The following is a 20,581-nucleotide window of genomic DNA, read 5'->3' on the forward strand; positions in this document are numbered from 1 at the left end:
ATCGACTGCAAGGCGGATCAACGCGGGTAGGCCCAATGGCCTTCCACGAGCTACCCAATCGAAAGAGGGTTTTTGTAGTAAATACAATATGGGAAGGATGGAAATACGTGACTGAAAACAATACCGCAGAGGGTAAGTGGATTAGCCACCGAGGGGAATCTGAGAAACTGTGTAAAACAGAGTGCAGCAATTCATTTCCGAACCCAATCGCAGAAAAAAGCAAGCTAACAATGGATCGCACTATCACCGAAAGGAGGAGTCACCTACTTTGTGACTGGAAAGACTTCTTCGAAGAAAAAACAACTTGCAAACATCCAGACCCAACACTAGATGGCAGGACTATGCAAAGCATGTGATCTACAGCGCAAATGCCTCGAACAGAGGGTTTTTTCAGCAATTCTGAAAGGAGATATCTAGAATGATTACCTTGACTCCAGAGTAGGCATTGTTTACCAGGATATCCAGACGCCCCTTTTGCTCTCGTCGAACTTTCTCAAAAAGAGCTTTGATGTTGTCGTCTTCTGATGAGTCGCAGACCACAGGTATGCATTTTCCACCTCGAGATCCCACCTGAAGGATGGACAAAAAAGTTTGAAGCGCTGTTCCTACTATGAGCAAAGGGAGTGGTAAGCACAGCAAGTTCTTACCTCTTGGGCTGCTTGCTCCAAAGTCGCCTTATTCCGGCCAGTGATGTAAACTGTGCTCCCAGCTTCAGATAACTGGAGGGCAATGCCTTTTCCGATGCCCCGGGAGGCTCCAGTGACAACAGAGACATATCCAGACAGCACCCCGGTCATTTCTAGGGAATGAGCAGAATTGTCAAAATTGTGGAAGAGGCTGCTACACAAGGAGTTTGGAAAAGTCATACCATAATAGAAGCTGGGCAATATGAAGGGTGGAAAGGATCAAGAAAACCCTGGGGTAATTTATGGTCAAAGACCAACATTGGGAGGGGGACTGGCAGATTAAAGGGCAAGAGTGGAAATGTGGATGTGGCGCTGCAGACATATAGAAGGACGCAGTGGAGGAAGGAAAAAAAGACGTAGAGAAGCTGGGGACAAAGTTGTGGAAGAACAGAAATATCGAAGGCAAGAAACTGGGAGAAACACAAGTACCAGTAGATCTGGAGATTATTCTAGAGATAAAGACAGGTGAAGTGTGAAATTCAGAATGGAAGAACTGTGCGTTTGGTCAGGGCCAAACACATATATTGCAGAGACACAAATTGATTCGTAATCAAGGGGGAGATGGTATACAAACAGACAAAGGGGAGTGAGAGGAAAAAATGCTGACCAGCTGCTCTCCACAATTCTACACTCCGCAGAAAAGATCCAGCAGCGGGTAATTTGGAAGTGATGGACCCACACATTGTGACAGAGATGCAAATTGAGGGTAGTTAGAAGGGCAGCTTAGGGAGTGAGACTCATGGCGGATGGATGACACCAATTAACTAGACAGCACACATGCCAACATTTTGAAATGAGAAGGGGATATTTTGAGACATAAATCGGGGGTCTGGCTTTTCCCCCATAGACTTTCATTGAAGCAAAGACAATTTACGGCGGAAGACTGATAAAATTAATCAGTTTCTGGCTTCAAAAATCAAGTCTCCTGTCTGAGTCGGCACTTTTGGGATCTATAAGATAGGAGCCCATGAGAGAGACACAAGATGAAGAGGGGTTAAATAAAGACCTGTTAGAGGTTCCCAGATTTCGTGAAACAAGGATGGGAGGACGGAGGTTCTCAGTGCTTGCTCCTGTGGCCTGGAATTCCCTTCCGCTGCACATTCTCCCCTTTACGGCAATGGAAACTTTTAGGCATGCATTGAAACCCTGGCTTTTTAAGAAAGCTTTTAGCTCGATCGCACACAGATGGTTTCCCTGAAAGTAGAACAATATATCCCTGGGGCTCAATGCCATGATACCTTCAGGTGAACCAGCGGTCTACAAATACAATTAACATTAAAGATCTAGAGGAAAGTTGTGGGCATAGACATGAGGTTTAGTGGCACGCGTCAACCTGGTGTGGAGTAGATGAGGTCCCGTGGATAAGTTCCTGACTCTGAAACCTAGAGATAAGGGTTCTATTCCTCGATTTTATCACCCGTTGGCTTAACCTTATCTTGCATTTATTTCGTGTAAAGATACCGTATGGTTTACACTCAGTTTACAAGTGACCCACCGCCTTCCTTCCTTCCTACAATCCTTAACAAAACGGTAAAATATCTGCAATATGCAATGTGGAAGGGGATGTTTCCAGTCAACATTATTGCAAAATTATATGATTATGGATAAATTGTAAATATATGAAATGTGCAAAAAATATCTAAAAACCCCACTTGATGTACACCGTTATGAATCACCTCTTACCTGGCTAACATACGGGACTCACTTACTCCTTGGCTAGGTTCACCATGTATAAGTACCAAAACATACAGAGGATAGATCCACCAGGGTGAGGGGCAGAAACACTTGAGAGTATGTTGGGGGCCACAATTAGATGGCGGTAATACCTCTTTAATAGCTTTCATTTAGTTAGAAAATACCAGATGCTTGGCATCCTAAAAGCTGCTTTACTGTACCTCACACCTTGCACCTTTGGGAAAAAACATACTGGGCCAGATTATAATGTTGAGCGGATAGCCACCCACAGGCATCGGGGTCGGTCCGCTCCACATCGGTGGAGGACCACCCGACATCGAAGGCTGTGGACTGACCGCCATATAATGATGAAGTCCGTCTGAGATCAGCGAGCAGAGGGACCGACCAACGCCTCCCACAGGCTCAAGGAGCTCGTTGGAGCGTCAGTCGGAGCACAGTCCCTACAAAGGGGGAAGTGCCTGCAGAGGTACCGCTATAGGGATTACGATGTCCTTTTTAGGTTTCGCCTCGTCGAAAGCTGCGCACTGCGCAGCTTTTCGGCGCAGGCGAAATCTAATGTTAGAAACAGTGTGGCCTCAGTTCCGCCTCTGTCTTCCATTGGCTAGCTCCATAAATGGAGACTAGCCATTGGAAGAGAGAGGCGTCCGTCATTCTGCGAGGCGACTCGTGGGCGTTCCGTAGAATTTTTCCCTTTTGCCTACGTCAGTGCGGCAGTGGGCGGGGTTTATTTTTTCGCTCATCAAGGTTTCATTTGGTCATTCCGCGGCCGACCGCCGCCGGAGGAAGTCCAGGTGAGTGCCTTTCTTGCCGTTCCCTCCCCCCTCCCGCTGTCCGTGCCTTTCCCGCCCCCGTCCCGCTGTCCGTTCCTTTCCCGCCCCCTTCCCGCTGTCCGTTCCTTTCCCGCCCCCCCTCCCGCTGTCCGTGCCTTTCCCGCCCACCTCCCGCTGTCCGTGCCTTTCCCGCCCCCCTCCCACTGTCCGTTATAATCCTATCTTATATCTGCCACTTAAAGCATCCCTACATTACGTTCTAGGCTCAGTGTGGTATTCATTTTGTGAGGACTGGCTTTCAATTAGGAGAGGCATTTAACTCGTGATATACAGGTGTGTGTGTGTGTGTGTGTAAATATATGTACGTGTGGGTTAACATGTATGTTGTTCCCTTAAAGGCAGGGGCTAGCGGGTGTCTTACCCCTCCCCGGACCCTCCATGCGCTCTTAACTAAGCAGTAAGTTTAAACAGACAGGTACCCTGTTACTCCTGCTGGGGCTGGTGAACAGTGATGGTTTCTGGCCCCGTGTAGCTCACAATCTGCCATGAATTTGGCACTGCAGCGCCTGTATTACAGAGAGGAATAATGCAGGTTTGCTTATAACCAGATATGAGGATACTGCCTGGGATGGATCCGGCTGTGGTGTGCTCCATGGGGGACCCGTTCGTGTCAAGAGACAGAAGAGGGCCTTTTGTGCCAGGGCAGGGGTGGGGGCGGACACGGTGCCAGGCGAGGGAGCTGGCGCGTGCTGGGCGCCTCGGCAGGCTATTCTGGTTGTACTTTGCGGCGCCAGCAGCAGGATGAATTGTGCTCTGTGTCAGGTGCGAGGTAGTCCGTTTTGTGTCAGTGCTTTGTATAATTGTTTCGCCCTGTGCCAACAATATGCGACTGTTGGTTCGGCTCCATGCCAGGCGGGTGAATCGAGCTCTGTGCCAGGCTGTGGGCAGGTTAGTGTTGACACCAGGCCGCTGCCTTTGCTTAGAGCTGTCTCTTCCCTGTGACGTGTCTTATCTCTTGCTGGGAGTGATCCCGCCATGATGGCTCGTGTGTCCCTGTGATGCGCGCTCTTCACTGGAGATGGACGGAACTGTTTGAACTTTGCCCATGCGTGACCCTGGATGCTGGCACGGGTGACCTGCGGGGGAGGGGCTATGGTCGGGTGGTTACTGTTTGCTCTAAAGCCCGGGCAGTGGCCTTGATCCTGCCCTACCCGTCCCGCCGCTCACCGGGGTGGTTGGCGTTGCATTCTATCTGTGTTTGCTTTCCCTGCTGCCGGTTTGCACAGTGTTGACTCAGTGGGCCCTAATCAGCAGGGAGTGGGCGTCCTCCCCTGTCCAGGGGGGCTTCTGTCTGTGCTGCTCTTCCTGTCTCCACCTCTCGTTATCTCTGGGTTATTGTTTGGTGGTGAAAGCTGTTGCCCCTGCTGCAGCGGAACAAACTTTGGGAGAGTGTTGACCTCTGCCCGCGCACCTATGACACGGACAGACACCCAATGACGCGCTTCCGCTCGTACCGCAGGAAGAGTTGGTTGCGTGGGTTTAGTCACCGAGCAAATTAAATGTGTCCTTTTGGTAAACAACCACACATAATGTTAATGTGGAGCACTTCCGGAGTCCGAGCCTCGTATTTCTCCTGGCGCTTAAATTATGCTTGCTATTGCCAGTCGGCGTTAATCATGTTATCGCCACTTGGACGATAAAAGGCTGAGTTACACTCAAGTGGTTCGGACTCTTGCAGCATGCAGCTCACCGGCTGCTGTTCATCACTGTCATGTTTCTTGAGATGTTAAGTTGACTTATTTCGACAGCTAGAAAGACGTCCTGGTGAATTGTGGGTGCGAGCTGGGCACTGCCGCGGAAGCTTCAGGCAGGAGCCAGTCAAGTGCTGGCATTGCCACCCCTGCGCCCAGGGGGTCTGGGACCAAGGGCAGACCTCGTGCACAGCTGTGCTTGCTTCCCCGCCCCCTGGCTGTGCTTGCTCCCCTGCCACCTGGCTGTGCTTGCTCCCCTGCCACCTGGCTGTGCTTGCTCCCCTGCCACCTGGCTGTGCTTGCTCCCCTGCCACCTGGCTGTGCTTGCTTCCCTGCCCCCTCGCTGTGCTTGCTTCCCTGCCCCCTCGCTGTGCTTGCTTCCCTGCCCCCTTGCTGTGCTTGCTTCCCTGCCCCCTCGCTGTGCTTACTCTCCTGAGTGTGTGTGTGGCTTTGGGTGGGTGTGTGTGGCTTTGGGTGGGTGTGTGTGGCTCTGGGTGGGTGTGTGTTGCTCTCTCTGCGTGTGGCTCGCTCTGTGTGTGTGTGTGGGTCTGTTTGTGTGTATGTGTGGGTCTGTGTGTGTGTGTGTCTGTGTGTGTGTGTGTGTGTGTGTGTGTGTGGGTCTGTGTGTGTGTGTGTGGGTCTGTATGTTTTTGTGTGGCATTTGCCAGAGATTAAACTATTGGCATTGTAAATGGCATTGCCATTTATTTATCTGTTTTCAAAGCCAACACATAAATACAAATTTTGTCATTTACAATGCCAATAGTTCAAACTTTTCAAAAGGCGAAACCATTGCATTGTAAATGCTTGTTACAACTGCCATGTAAAGGCAAACAGAATGAGACTTTGGGGGCCTGGAGGAGGGCCGCCGTGGGCTTCCGCTATGGGCCCAGGTAGGCACATGTGGTGCTCCCCCAAACATCCATGCACCGTGTACCAGCTCCACATGGTGCCTGGCACAGGGTGCATGGATGTTTAGGAACTGCCCTTTTCCACTGCGGCTTGTGCTGCAGCCCTTTTCTAGGGCAGGAGCACAAGCCACAACGGAAAAAAACAGTTTTCCGACCGCCTGCACACACTGTAATCAGGCAGGTGGGACTGCCAACATGTAGTCAGTCAGACACCTTCCAGAGGCGATGGAGTCAGCCACTCGTCCAACAGTTATTGTAATGAGGCCCTATGTCTGATGATACCACAATCTAGATTACTAGTAAGCCCATCTTTTGCACTTAGAGCCCCTCACTGAAGAAAATAAGGAAGAATTGTCAAAGTCAATAGGTCTGGCTCCAATGTGCTAATGTCTGTATATAAAGACATGAACACATGCACATACTTTCAGTGCCTATCGTCTCCAACCTGCCTCATTTGACCGTGCTCATGCAGCAGGTTGCACAGTGATATGGCACAAATAGGCTGTGCTCATTTGCGCATGCATATGTTTGCATACCGTAACACATTAACACAGACTTATTGGCTTTAGCTTTTATATGGGAGTACGCCCGAGAATGTAGAATTAAGGAGTTGTGATCGGTGGTTTACAAAGAATGGCTTTGGTATAAAATCCACACATATTGATTAAAGCATATAATATAATAGTGACGTTAAAGAAGCCCCTATCTTCACTCTGGCCATGAAGAAATTAAAGACAGCTGTAATTCCTTCGTGACTCAAAGAAACATGTATTAGGTTTATTTTTGTTCCCCAAAGTTTCATTACATAGTTTGTATTACAGCTTACAGGAGCTCCTGCAAAGCAAAAGGATAAAAACTATAGGACGGAAGGCTTGCGAAAGAGTCAGCCACCAGCAATCATTCAGGCCGCATTCAACTCTGTTGTTTTTGCCCACAGCACCTCTCCAGACAGGGAGCAACCAATGTAAATCAATCCCAGGCTTGCTTTATAGAAAGAATACAGCCCGAACTCACAGATAACGCGCACTCTCAAAGAGAACCAGACACCAATGTCAGTCTTGTAGGGCTACACCAGCAAGGAACAGTTTGGATCTTAGAACCTAAGTCAGAGGATACCTAGCGCCATTAGTGTGTTGCATTAAAAAAGGATTATGGGAGGAATGACGGCCTTAGTCCAACCAAACCACTGGCAAATGTTCAGGGCCACATCCAGCCCTTGATGTGTTTGCCCACGGTGCCACTCCAGATAGGGAGTAACTAAATACAAGGCAGTTTTGGTTCTTTTAGTGGAAACATTCCAAGATCAGCTGACGGGCAATACTTACTCTGAAAGGAATCTGCCAATATTTTTGTTTTTTAGGTCTCGCGACCTATCGATGTGCGCAAGCGCATCGAGCGGAGCGAGAATTCAAGTGGCGAAAATCTTCTTCAAACCACGGGCTTTCAGCCCGACGGTTTTCATGCAGTTCACGTGAACCACGTGATTAAACATGCACGCGCATCGGCAGCATTTCTCCTGCAGGCTCGCAAAAGGCTCTCCTCCCTCCCCACATCAAAGCCATCAATCAACCTCCCACAGGCTTCCCCAGCGCTGCCCCGCCCCCTGCTTCACGCCCAGGCCATCTGTTCCCTGCCAGACCTCGTTTAACTTGTTCCCTGCTTGCCTCTCCCCCGCCCCCCCCCCCCCTCCCCCACCACAGCAATGCCGAGGGCTGGTTTCACTTTCAGCACGGAAGACTTGCCTGCTTTGCCAACGTTTGTTTTTATTATTTTTTTTTTATTCAATGCTTGTTGCCGTTGCCTCTCTCCAGCTCCACGCCTGTTTCCCCTCTCCAGTTCTTTCCCCTCCACGTCTCGCCTTTGACCCCAATCTCTTCACCTTTGCGTCTCTGCTTTCTCTCGCATCTCCCTGTCTCGACTTTTATCTGTGTATCTCATTTCTCTCTTCTCATCACTTCCCTCTCTTCTCACCACTTCACTCTCTTCTCACCACTTCATTCTTTTCTTCACTCCCATGCATCGTTTTCCTTCTCTTTGTCTCTACTCCCATGCATCTTTTTCCTTCTATTTGTCTCTAATTTCCCCTCCTTCGACTTCTTGCCAGTTCCTTTTATCCTCATGACTGTTTATTTCCCACTCCTTTTTGTTTTCCTCCCCTGTGATTCCACTCACTTTGTCTGCATCTGCTGTTCCATCACTTTACTTATTTTTCCTTCCAACGTAGTCTAGATTGCCTCTTGTTCTCTACTCTTCACATCTTTGTTCCGTTGTCTGTCTTCTCCGTACTCTTTTCTCGGATTCTGTACTAAGCTCTCCACCAATTTCCATGTTCTCCCCTCTCGCTCTGTTTTTCCCTTCTCTCCCCCTCCCCGCAGACCACTAATTACATATCTTTTCCGCCTGCCTACCTGAAAGATGGATTAGGCAGGGTCAGTTACTCGTAAAAAGACTCGAAGGCGCTGAATCGGAGCGGAAAAACGTAACCAAAATGATGGGAAGGCTCCGAGGGAGATCCAGCCGCCTGCACCGTCGACAGGAGGCTGCCACTGCCGCGGCTTTTGAGCAGGAGCGGAATTTCTTAAACTCCTAAATGCACATGCATTTTCATTTGCCAGCTGTTCTTTTTAAACGGCATCTGGATTTCGATAGTCATTAGAAAGCCGTCTGCAAGTGTAATCGTGGCAAGGTATTTCAATCGAAATTAGGGGCGCATTCGAAGTGATCAGTGCACGCGCACTTTCGGCTGCTCACTCCAGGTGCTCTTAAAGTCTCACCTGATTGTAAAGATGTAACGCTCCTTCACGTGTGAGGCTCAGTGCGCTCCAAAAGGCCAGACTTCTGTTTCCTTGAAAGAGAAGTACTACTGCGATGCTGCCAGTCTCTGGCACTCAAGAAGTTCCATAATCATAGCACGTTATTTGAGGTGTTACAGAAAAATCGGGCAATGAATAAAGGCACGATATTTAAGTTTGCACAATAGTCTTATAGTCTCGGCTCTTTTCCGGACACTCACCCACGCAACGCCACTCACCCACGCAACCCCACTCACCCACGCAACGCCACTCACACACGCAACGCCACTCACACACGCAACGCCACTCGCTCACGCAACGCCACTCGCACACGCAACGCCACTCGCCCACGCAACGCCACTCGCCCATGCAACGCCACTCACCCACGCAACTCCACTCACCCACGCAACCCCACTCACCCACGCAACGCCACTCACCCACGCAACGTCACTCACCCACGCAACGCCACTCACCCACGCAATGCCACTCACCCACGCAACGCCACTCACCCACGCAACGCCACACACCCACGCAGCGCCACTCACCCACACAGCACCACTTTCAGACACACAACGCCACTCACACCCACGCAAGCCCACTCTCACACACGCAACGCCACTCTCACCCGCAACGCCACTCTCACCCGCAATGCCACTCTCACCCGCAACGCCACTCTCACCCGCAACGCCACTCATACACGCAACGCCACTCACACACGCAACGCCACTCACACACGCAAATCCACTCACACACACGCAGTGCCACTTTCAGACACACAACGCCACTCACACCCACGCAAGCCCACTCTCACACACGCAACGCCACTCTCACCCACACGCAACGCCACTCTCACCCACACAACGCAACTCACACACGCAACGCCACTCACCCACGCAACAACACTCACACATGCAACGCCACTCACCCACGCAACGCAACTCACTCAAAGCCACTCACACACACGCAGTGCCACTTTCACCCACACTGTGCAGTGCACAATAGGTCTCGCAGTAGGAAAGTTGGAGCTATTGGTTTTGTAAATGACAAAGCCCTTTATGTTTTTAAATGAAAACAAAAATAAAAGGCATTGTTATTTGCAATTGTAATAGCTCCAACTTTCCTACTGCGAGACCTATTGGTAACGCCAGTGCTTGTCTATATAAAGGTAAGGTGGCATTTCCTGCAGTGCTTGTGGGGCTGTAAATCCTCAACACCTGATGTTAGCAGGCAGTAAAATGAAGCCCACTAGAAAAGCAGTTGTGTACTAATGATTAGTGTGAATCCTTTTCACAGAAAAAGGGTTCAGTTTGGTGACCACACTTTGAAGTGTACACACAGGGAATTTGTTTATAAGAACTATATGATAGAATGGGATGAACGAACAGTATAAACATCTTACTTTGGTCTTCATAGGATTTTCAGCGTGGGGCAGTGATTTGACTCCGGTGAAAAATGTATTTCTGAGTTTGATTTATGTGGTATGTGTGATTTTTGTGATTTATAGCTAGAACATTCTAGGCCAGCTCATTGTGACAAAGTCCACCATAGAAGGTTGGGCTGGTGTTGTGAAAAAGGAGAGCGCGGCAGTTGGTTTTGAAGATATTGAGAGCCCGGAGCCCTCTAGGCTAGAAGGTGATGACAAGACTTCTGGGTACGCCTTATTTTAACTGCGCTTTCCAGCGTCTCCCCTTGGCATATTTTAAACACTACCCCAGAAACCCCCAAATCATGACCCAGCACAAGGCTGCCAATTGTAACTCCTGAGTGGCCCTGGAAGTAAGAGGACAGCACACGCGAGGTTATGGGTAAACCATTGTTAAGCTCACATAGATAACAGCTTGTTTCCGGTCCAGGGAAGGCATGGCTTGGCAGTTCGCGCTGGACTGTTGCCATGAGGCACAGGGTCAGACTGATTTGCATATAGCCATGTCTGAACTGGGGTGGCAGAGTGGACTAAAGAACGGTGATGGATTAAACCCAGATCTTTTTACTGGGTGTGAGTGTTTGATTGGTTCAGATGCTCTGTCCATTACCACCCCTTTTTGTACCGCTTTTGGCCACCATAATTGTGGCAGGGTATGCTCAGACGTGAGTCCCTTGCAAAGGCAAGAGAAGAAGTTGGTGAACTCGCTGCACGAGTAATTTTTTGTTGTTGTTGAGTTTTTTGTGAAGTGCTGCATGTGGTTGCTTGAAGGAGGAAGGCACAATAAGGTGCGAGGGTATATTACACAGTTTCAGGACAACAGTAACACAAACAGAGATGGAGTGAGACATCACAATCTTGAATGAAGGAATAATAGTTTTATAATACTTAATTAAAACCAATTTGAGATATCAAATTAATAGTTTCAATTTAAACTTTAGCTATCAGTCTCCCATTCGCAGCCAAATATAAACTACATGAAAAAACTGCGTAACAAGAGATTGGCCCCATTTGTGTAAATTCGTCCTCCGATTCTACTGGTGACATTTTCTAAGTACTTTGATGCTACATTTATGAATTTGACAAACCTACTTACTTCAGCTCCATCAAAACTCTTAAAACAAGTGTCAACTGCACCATTACAAGTTCGTTTTTTTAAGCAAAGAAAGGATGGTGGTAAAACCTTCTGACGTTCATTTGAAAAGGTTGGACAGCAGCAAAGTATATGACCTAAGGTTTCTTTAATATCATTCCAACAAGCATTGGCATAGCCAAGAGGTCTCACCTTTGGGACCTTATAAGTGTTTAGTTATGCAGCACAATATCCTTGGTTCAACAACATCAACTGTTGCATGGCTTAACCCTTATAATGTCCCAAAGGCTAGACCTATTGGCTATGCCAATGCTTTTTTACTGGAGGGAATGTCTGTTGTACCCGCTCCCAGTCCCCGCTCCGTGACCATTCCCAGAGCCTGTAAAAGTGTCTGCAGTGAATGCCCCCCTCAGCCCCACCTTTTGTCATGGCAGGCTATAAGGAGAGGCTATCCCCCCACCTCCCTCCCCCATGCAGGGCGGCAACAGGCCCTCCTCATGGATGGCCAGGGAGTGCTGCCAGGCACGTGAGAGGAGGGTAATCTAACTGACACCTATGGCTCACAATCCCTCAGGCATCAAAGGGCTTCAAAGCACTGCCTGTCATCCCAGTCAACACAAGGACAACCTGTGAGCTCTGGGGTGTGGGACATTAGCGGCGTCTTTCTAACAGTTGAGTAATTGGGGAATAAAATGGCGCCTTAACTAAAATTCCAGGCCATCGTTCTTATATTATTTAGTCAAAATTAATGAGGAAAAGGCCATGCGTAGTTAGCGTTCCCATGCAAAGTGGTGGCAAAGTGCCACCCTATACCACCATCATAGTGTCGTTTTCAAATAACTTACCAGGTAACGTTTAGCATTGCAATGTAATAATCCTGGCCCCAAATAATGCTCTCCAGAAAATGTTTTGTACCAGGTGTAAATGAGTTTACTACGCCACGTTTTTTGAGGGGGGGGGGAAACCTGATTCCGGTAGTTTTGTAGTTCTATTTTAAATATAGACCAATAAGAGCTATAACGTCATCAGTGTGCAACTCGCACCACCAAGCACAGAACTACTTGAGACTAAATTGCGAGCTCTTGTGAACGGACCTTTCTTTTTAGGTTTCGCCTGGCGAAAAGCTGCGCAAGCAGCGGTTCGCGCAGGCGAAAACTTTTGTTAACCAGTATGGATGTTCGTCCCGGCTCTGTTTCCCATTGGCTAGCTCCATAAATGGACGCTAGCCATTGGGAAACAGAGGCGTCCGTCATTCTGCGAGGCGACTCGTGGGCGTTTCTGCGAATTTTTCTCATCTGGCCCCCTTGGACACGTCAGTGCGGCGGTGGGCGGGGTTTATTTTTTTGGACGTCAATGTTTCATTTGCTCATTCCGCGCCCGACCGCCGCTGGAGGAAGTCCAGGTCCAGGTGAGTGCTGGACGTTCCCGCCGCCCACCCTCCCGCTGTCTGTGTGCCTGCCCGCCCCCCCTCCCGCTGTCTGTGTGCCCACCCGCCCCCCCAACCCAAGGAAAGCACCCACCATGTACAGGCCAGTGGGGATTGAAACTCTACAACCCACCGATTGTAAAGACAGCAGCAGCAGCGCGTTCAGGCAGCCTGTAAAGGAGAAACAGGGTGAGATCCGGCGAGCGGGCCAGGGGAGTGTGCCTCCCTGCCAGCCCCCCTCCGGCTGCTTACCATTGCTCCCTTCTGATCCAGTACAGCCGGGGTCCCGGGATGCTCGTTACCTCCAGGCTCCAAGCTGCCCCGTGCCCAGAGAAGGCCTCTCTTCCCCAGCCTGCCCCGGTCCGCGGTTGTTGAAAACTTTTTCGCTCTCTCTTCTTCTTTTCCTGTGCCTTGGAGAGCAGCGCAAGGAGCTGGGCAGCCAGAGGGAGGGAGGCGCATTCCAGAGCAGGAGAATTTGGAGTATGATCAGGGCGAGTCCTGCCCACAGTACTCCCGCCCTTCACGCGGGACACAGGCGGGCCAAACCTCACTCTCTGTACGTCTCAGTCCTGATGATGAGCCCAACACGCTCGTTCTCACCTGGCCCTGGATCTATGCACATTAGACAAAATGCGCCCCCTCCAGACCCCCCTCGCCTTAATGAACATAACACCACCGACCACTTACCTTCCTTACTCACGGGCAGGGGAACTTTCTCTGCAGAACCGACATCCCACAAGTGCTAGATATGTAATGCGAGGGGTTCGGTGCTCCCACCCAAATTAGTGTCTCCCCCGGGGGTACACGGGCATCAGCAGCATGACTGACTGCTTCTGCCCTGCCCTGCTTCTAGGGACAGATTGGCGCAGAGCACATAGCGCCTCACAACGGTGCATTTGTTGGCGCTGCAGGTACACAGACGCAGCTAGTCTCACAGTGCGGGCACAGAGCTGAGAGGACCAATATACATGTACATCTGGGCTCTAAAACCTGCAATGAGGCACCAGGGTTACGTGCACTGCAGATGCAAGAGCGGCTATCCGAGGCCGAGAAGTGTATATATATATATTAACAAAAAAAATATGCTGATAGGCAGGGGCCCGGCCAAAATTAAATTAAACCAAGAAAACTTCCGCCGTTCACTCTTCCAACATGCGACCATTTGTGTTAATTTCTATGTTGGCGAAGTTTGTATGTGCACGTGAAACTGGCAGTATATCTCTGGTAAAAGCACAGCAGAATCTCACCCGGCCCCTGCTGCCACGCGCCATCCCCAGTCAGAGAGCCGGCAGGGTTATTGGGCCAGGGCTGGATCTCTCTGGAACAGCAAAGACAAGCCCAGCCCACCTTATCAATGCCTATACTTCAAACCTTGAGTAGTGCCGCGCTTACTTGCCTTGCACTAAGTGAACAACTTACAATTAAATGTACCTGGCATGCGTTCACAGTGCCTGTGCCCTGCTGGAATATTCACGTGCGCTTTGGGAGCGCAGTTCACGCGGCGCTACATAAAACTCACAACGTACACGCATAAAAAAGGTGGTGCTGTTTAAAGTACACACAAAATATACATGCAGAAGTTGTCGGTATGGGGAAGACGAGTCTCCCATAAGAATACTGTCATAGCAGCATGGCCACAGTTCTAAGCTGGGCAGCTAAAATTGGCTGAAATGCAAATCTAAATTTCACTTATTTCGTGATGTCCACGTGCAAAATTTTTAGCCCGCCACCCCCTCCCGCTGTCTGTGTGCCTGCCCGCCCCCCTCCTGCTGTCCGTGTCCCCTCCCGCTGTCGGTGTGCCCGCCCGCCGCCCTCCCACTGTCTGTGTGCCCGCCCGCCCCCCTCCCGCTGTCTGTGTGCCCGACCGCCCCCCCCCTCCCGCTGTCCGTGTGCCTGCCCGCCCCCCCTCCCGCTGTTCGATCACTTTTTATTGTTCAACGAGCCCATTTGCAGGCAGGCTGGGGGTAGGCGGGGGGCCAGGCGGGAAGGCAGGTCTCACGTTTTCAAGCATATGAAGGTGGTCGTGGGAGCCTTGCTTGCCTGCGCGAGGGTGCGCGCCCCCGGAAGGCAATTCTGTCCCTTGCCCTTTGAACTGCGTCCTTGTCTACACTGTGAGTAGATGCTTTTTGTTGAGAAAGCTTAAAGAAAAATCAGCATATGTTTGTGAAAACTTACAGCGTTGCGAATGAATGAATGGCAAATGAGTGACTACGAGTACCATGATGCAAAGCGTGAAATGAATGTAAAGGGGGCTGGACCTGCCCAACCTGAAAAGCGTGTGATCTGCAATTACGTTCTATCAATTTAATTTGCTGTGTTGTCATTGGGACATCCTTCAGAGAATTACATTTAAATGTAGCCCCCAGAAGCGATCCCGTCTATACAGTGCTCTCTGAAACTAGAATTTTGCACTTAATGCTAACAAAACGCAGCGAGGCGCACAGGGAAATAAATACATTTTCATGCAAAATCACCCCAAGGCCCCGGCCTCAGTTACTTCTGGCGCTTTTACCGGACTGGTGGACTGAGCGCCTCTTAATATTTGTGGGTGCTATGTGTGTGGTTGGGGGGTCAGGGGTCTGGTTTCAAACGCAGCATTGTAAAGAACAGGAGTGACAAAGAGTGTCTGAACAGTTTTTTATGTTTAAACATTGTGATGTAGCGCTCGTATGCTGCCTGTCTGCCGTTTCAAAGCGCTTTGAGACACTGTGAGCATGAAGGCATGACAAGACAGGGCTCAGAGAATACAGTGAAAGTGCAAAATGTATGCAGGGGAATGGGCTGTGAGGTAATGATGTCGCCTAGAGCTCCTCCCCCACTGAGTTCAAAGGGTTTCAGCCAGCAGGATATATTCTGGTTGTCTATCTGTCCACCACAGCTGCCAAGCTGTCAACGGGTATTAAAAAAAAAGTTTGGGATCTGTGATGCTGCATGCAATGGGGCGGGCCAGTGAGCATGGGGCGGGGTCAAAGGTGTGGCTAAAAAACGAAAATATTCTGGACTTTTTTTTTGGGGGGGGGGGTCTTTTACCGTCAGGTAGCTACATATAAAATAATGCTGAGCTTAAATGAAAAATAGAGAAGTTGTTATTCCGTGTGAAATGCAATATTGTACATTATGAAACCTCTAGTGGTGGATGCACTGCAGAGGTCTGTGTGTAACCAGAGAGCATATAATTTGATCTGGTTGGTGCCATATAGAATAGTGACTGTATGTTTAGTGCTACGAGTTCCCAGTCTGCGACATAAAGGACTGTGAGCCATTATTTTGAACATGCATTACACACAGTACAGTGGCTGCTACAAAATGTGCAGAAAGGGTTAAGATAAAATGGGGCCTTCAAAATATAGATTTTAGTGAAACCATGACTGTAAGTAATACATTTTTTTTAACATGCCTGTCCTTTCAATATCTCATCAGGAGAAGTTAACTCTATATAATTTCAATTAAAAACACGCACTTCACAGCTCAGTATTAACTCTTTGCACTACCACTCAAACCCAAACTAGAAAGCACGTTCTGATAAAAGTCTATAACCCAAGAAAGTGCTCTGGTTAGGGCAATGTACGGGCAGTATTGCAACATGGGTGACCCGGCCTGCCTGTGACCTCTATCACAAGCACATCTGACCCGCAATTATGCATGACTATGGATTCTGAACGGCCACAAGGAGGGTTTAAATTGTACTTATACAGCGCATACTTTCCCTGACGAGATGTTGAAGCGCTTTACAGCCCATTAATTATAGGGGCTAGTTGTGCATGCTCATTCTATGCATTCACACGGTAACTGAAGCTATACCCGCATTTTCCGTCTCCACTGATTTTCTTGTAGACCAGTCTTCTCCAAAGAGGAGATCGCAAGCTTCTGGTCGCCCTCGTGCCACCTGTGAGCAGGTCTCCTATGTGCAGGGAGTGCAGAGTGACTGGGGAGTGCAGAGTGACTGGGGAGTGCAGAGTGACTGCAGAGTGCTAGGGACTGCAGAGTGACTGCAGAGTGCTAGGGTGTGCTAGGGTGTGCTAGGGAGTGCTAGGGAGTGCAGAGTGACTGCAGAGTGCTAGGGAGTGCTAGGGAGTGCAGAGTGACTGCAGAGTGCTAGGGAATGCAGAGTGACTGCAGAATGCTAGGAGTGCATAGTGACTAGGGAGTGCATAGTGACTAGGGAGTGCAAGGGAGTGCAGAGTGCAGAGTGCAAGGGAGTGCAGAGTGACTAGGGAGTGCAGAGTGACTAGGGAGTGCAGAGTGACTAGGGAGTGCAGACTGACTAGGGAGTGCTAGGGAGTGCAGAGTGACTAGGGAGTGCTATGGAGTGCTAGGGACTGCAGAGTGACTGCAGAGATTAAGCTAATGGCAATGTAAATGACAATGCCATTTATTTATCTGTTTTCAAAACCAACACATAAATACAAATTTTGTCATTTACAATGCCAATAGCTCTAATTTTTCCAAAGGCGAAACCATTGCATTGTAAATGCTTGTTAATCCTTCCAGTGAGTTGTAGTCCCTCTGCTGTGAATGAGGCGCATGGAACTGGCTCTCGGTGGCCCCATGGCGCCCAAGCGTGCACACCACGTCCCACAGATTACTGCCTTATTTGGAAGCAGCGCGGGTTCCCTGCATGCTGGCCTTTCACCTCCAGCAAGGAGCAGGGCTTGCACTGCCTGCTGCTTCCGTTGGGCGTGGACGTCACGAGGCAATGACTCATAACTCAGCCACGCGCGTGGAAATAGCCACAGAGGCTGCACTGCAGTATCTCGAGGTTAAAACTCACATTTTTATTGTGGCTCGGTAGGCTTACGGAAACGTATTAAGTACTTTTGGTAACTTGATCTACATTAAGGTGTCATGCTGGGGAATCCCTCGCGTGTGTTTTAAAAAAAAATTTTTATTTGTTTTTTTATGCAGTTTCAAGCAAGTTTTGTATTTGGCATCATTCTAAAATTCTGAGCAAAGAGGTACAAAAGTACAGGCTTGAGATTGTGACATTGAACTACGTCATCACTAAGACGTAAATACTAGGCCAGTGGTATTATTTTAGGTATTAAAGGCGCCAGTCAGAATATCACACTGATATAGAAAATTCAGTATTGAAAACGGTGCTATAAGGTAAAGAGAACCACAACCCTCTTTAAGTATGGCAAAGGCCTATACATACGCAAAAAAAATCCCTAGCACACGTAAAGTATTTTTACAATGTTTCCGAGTTGTACATTCATCATTCTTGCATTCAGAAATGACTCTTGTTCATAGGGTCCGGTCGTTTCTTATGAAGTTTATTCTTGGACTTTCACAGCCAACACGTGTTTCGTCGCATTGGGAATGTAACCCCAGACTTTCTCAAGGCTGCATAGGTGAAAGAAAAGAACATACAATATTGTTTTAGGACCTAGCACAAAGTCCCATTGTTTCAGCGTTAATTCATCACACTGTTATCTATTAGTTATTGTCCAAGTTGAATCATTGATAAGCATTAGTGCTTAGCATTAAAGCATCTTGGGTGGTGGTTAGTCAGTTCATTTAGTTCCTTGAAAACTGTAAAGCTACATATATTAATAATTATTTGTCCATATAACACATAATGTACCTCTGTATTCAGTAGGTCTATGAACTCATGGTAAGATGGAGAGACCACGTGCAGTATAGATATATCCGTGATTGGTGCATCTACTTGTAAGTCTTATAGTGTTTAGGATGTGATTTGATTTACTTGGGAACTTATTTTCTCGGATAGGTGTGCAGAAAAGACCGGTTGTCGGTGTGACGTTACATGCATAATAGCTGGTGAAAGTGAAATCAAAATTCCCTGAAATACCTCTTTCTGTGATGATGCGGACGTATCTGTAAATATGATGAGATTTTCGAAATCATCAGTATAGAATTTAGCTTCGCTCTAGGCATATTTATTGTACTTGTCAGTACACATTTCTTCATTACTTACTTATTTTGCGGTGATAATTCCAACCCGCAGTGGGTTTCTATTTATGGACGATCCTGGAGTCGCAAGTAGGTTTATAAAGAAGTCAGGGTATGTTGCTTCTTAGTTCTGTTATTCCATTTGTATGGCTGTAGGAATAAGGTAGGATTCCTCATTATTATTGAAATGTCTTGTGTACAAGAGAAACTCGTTTGTGAGAACTCTGAGTCCATATTAAAGCTACAATATATCGGCGTGAAGTTAATTATTACCACTCTAGGTATTCTGTTCATAAAATCTACTACAAGTACTAATAGTAGATGTAATACGCTACCCTATTCCGTATAAGAGGTAGTCATGATATCAAAAAAAGGCTTGCCAAGCGTTCAAACATAGGAGTAAAGCTCCTTAATATAGATAATGGTACATTTTTTTCTGTAAAGCAAGTTCACTCGTTCGTAGGCTGAGAATAATGCAGCCAGGATAGAACTATGGTATTTCGGTCAGATAATTCTAAATCCTGCATTACAGTATATGTAACTTCTACCCGAAGTGCGTTATAAATACGTTCTTATGTGCTCGAAAAAATCAATACAGGCTATATTGTGAAAATACCGTCGTGCTACAAGTTAGCGTGAGACAGTACGTTATAATCTGCTTTGATGTCGGAAACGAGTTACTTTGCAACAATATTATTGACCGAATTAGAATGAAATATCTCCGACCCGGTCTGAGAACATACAAGACAGTATTGTGCCTACCTTTCGCCGTTCGATAGTTATATTTCCTCGTCCCCAGTCCTCCCGTAAGACTCCGGTTCTTCGGTGTACTCACACTATAGTATCTTAAATCCACCGGCAAACATTTAAGTTCCCGTTCACGTCATAGGCTCTTCGTGTGGTCTCACGAGAGCCGCGTGAGAGGTGAAAATTGTCATCCAGCAGGGTGTGTTGCTGTAGCGGCCATTTTAGTGTGTCTAATCGGGTATTCTTTGTATCACGTTATATTAATCTACGTATAGTATTTTTATAGCGCGGCTATCACTCTAGGGAGCATCTTGGCGCTGGTACCGTTGCCAGTTGGTAGTGAGGCCGGCTGACTGTTGGGATTTGGAAGATCCTGCACATTTTACACCAAGGCTTTACTGGCGGTATCCGGAAGTCTGAAAATCCAGGTTTTCAAGGCTTTCCTAAACTGGCTCTCTGAGGGGATTTGACGAAGCTGCAGGGGGAGCTTATTCCATGCCCTGGATCCCAATACAACAAGGGATTTTCCCCCCTTAGTAGCAAGCCTGAAACTTGGGATCCTCAACAAATTCTGATTTTATGACCTGACACTCCGAACTGGTGAGTAGCGTCTAAAGCCGTTTGACAGGTACTTAGGTCCTTGGAGATGGAGAGCCCTAAACGTGATGACCAGTATTTTAAATAAAATACGCTTATGTATTGGCAGCCAATAAAGGGCATGGAGAAGTGTGGCTCACTGGTTAGAGGAGGCAGACCTGGAAGCAGAGGTCAGCCCGGGACCAGGGTTCTATTCCCGGCTCGGCGGGGTCTTGAGTCCTAAAATGTCCATGGACTCGACAATTCTCGCTCCGGTGCCTACTCGATCCATGGGTTCACACTCTGCGACTCTGGGCAATAGCTTGCTTAATCTCCACAACGGCCCCTCGCTGCGGGATGCCTGGCTTTCACCTTGCGGATACCCTGCCGGGGTTATCTCTCAGGGGAATACCAGGACGGGTTCCCTAAGCAAGCGCTTAGAGACCGGTTGGTGATTTGCGCTATATAAATACCTGTACATTTACATTTACATTTACATTGAGTGCGGCCGAGGCAGATGACTTCCTCGGCCAGCCAAGGACAAGGCGGGCGGCTGCATGTTGGACCATATGCAACCTGTGGAGTACAGATGTATTTGCTCCAGCATACAGGCTGTTGCAGTAATCAAGTCTTGATGTTATGAGTGCAACCACAACCGTTTGCCTTGCTGTCAGGGGGAGAAGGTCGAAGAATTTCCTGAGACCTCTAATAATGTTAAAACAGGTACCAGCCACAGTCACCGCCTGTTGTTTAAATGACAGGGAGTCATCAAACTTAATGCCCAGGTTACAGGCGGTG

The 20,581-nt window shown here is 48.4% G+C and overlaps 1 protein-coding gene across 2 annotated transcripts in view; it reads right to left on the reverse strand.

The window, feature by feature from the left end:
• The window catches only part of LOC147716791 (dehydrogenase/reductase SDR family member 1-like), a 191,429-nt gene that overhangs the window by 120,593 nt on the left and 50,255 nt on the right, over positions 1–20,581 (reverse strand). For both annotated transcript variants that reach the window (XM_086923742.1, XM_086923743.1), the window contains exons 2-3: positions 648–799; positions 427–570 (exon numbers count right to left, since the gene is read on the reverse strand). In XM_086923742.1, coding sequence (XP_086779868.1) covers positions 427–570; positions 648–797 — 294 coding nt within the window. In that variant the 5' untranslated portion in view covers positions 798–799. The remainder of the gene's footprint in view (positions 1–426; positions 571–647; positions 800–20,581) is intronic.

Source organism: Lissotriton vulgaris, chromosome 5, assembly GCF_964263255.1.
Source record: "Lissotriton vulgaris chromosome 5, aLisVul1.2, whole genome shotgun sequence".
In the NCBI taxonomy this organism is placed as follows: domain Eukaryota; kingdom Metazoa; phylum Chordata; class Amphibia; order Caudata; family Salamandridae; genus Lissotriton; species Lissotriton vulgaris.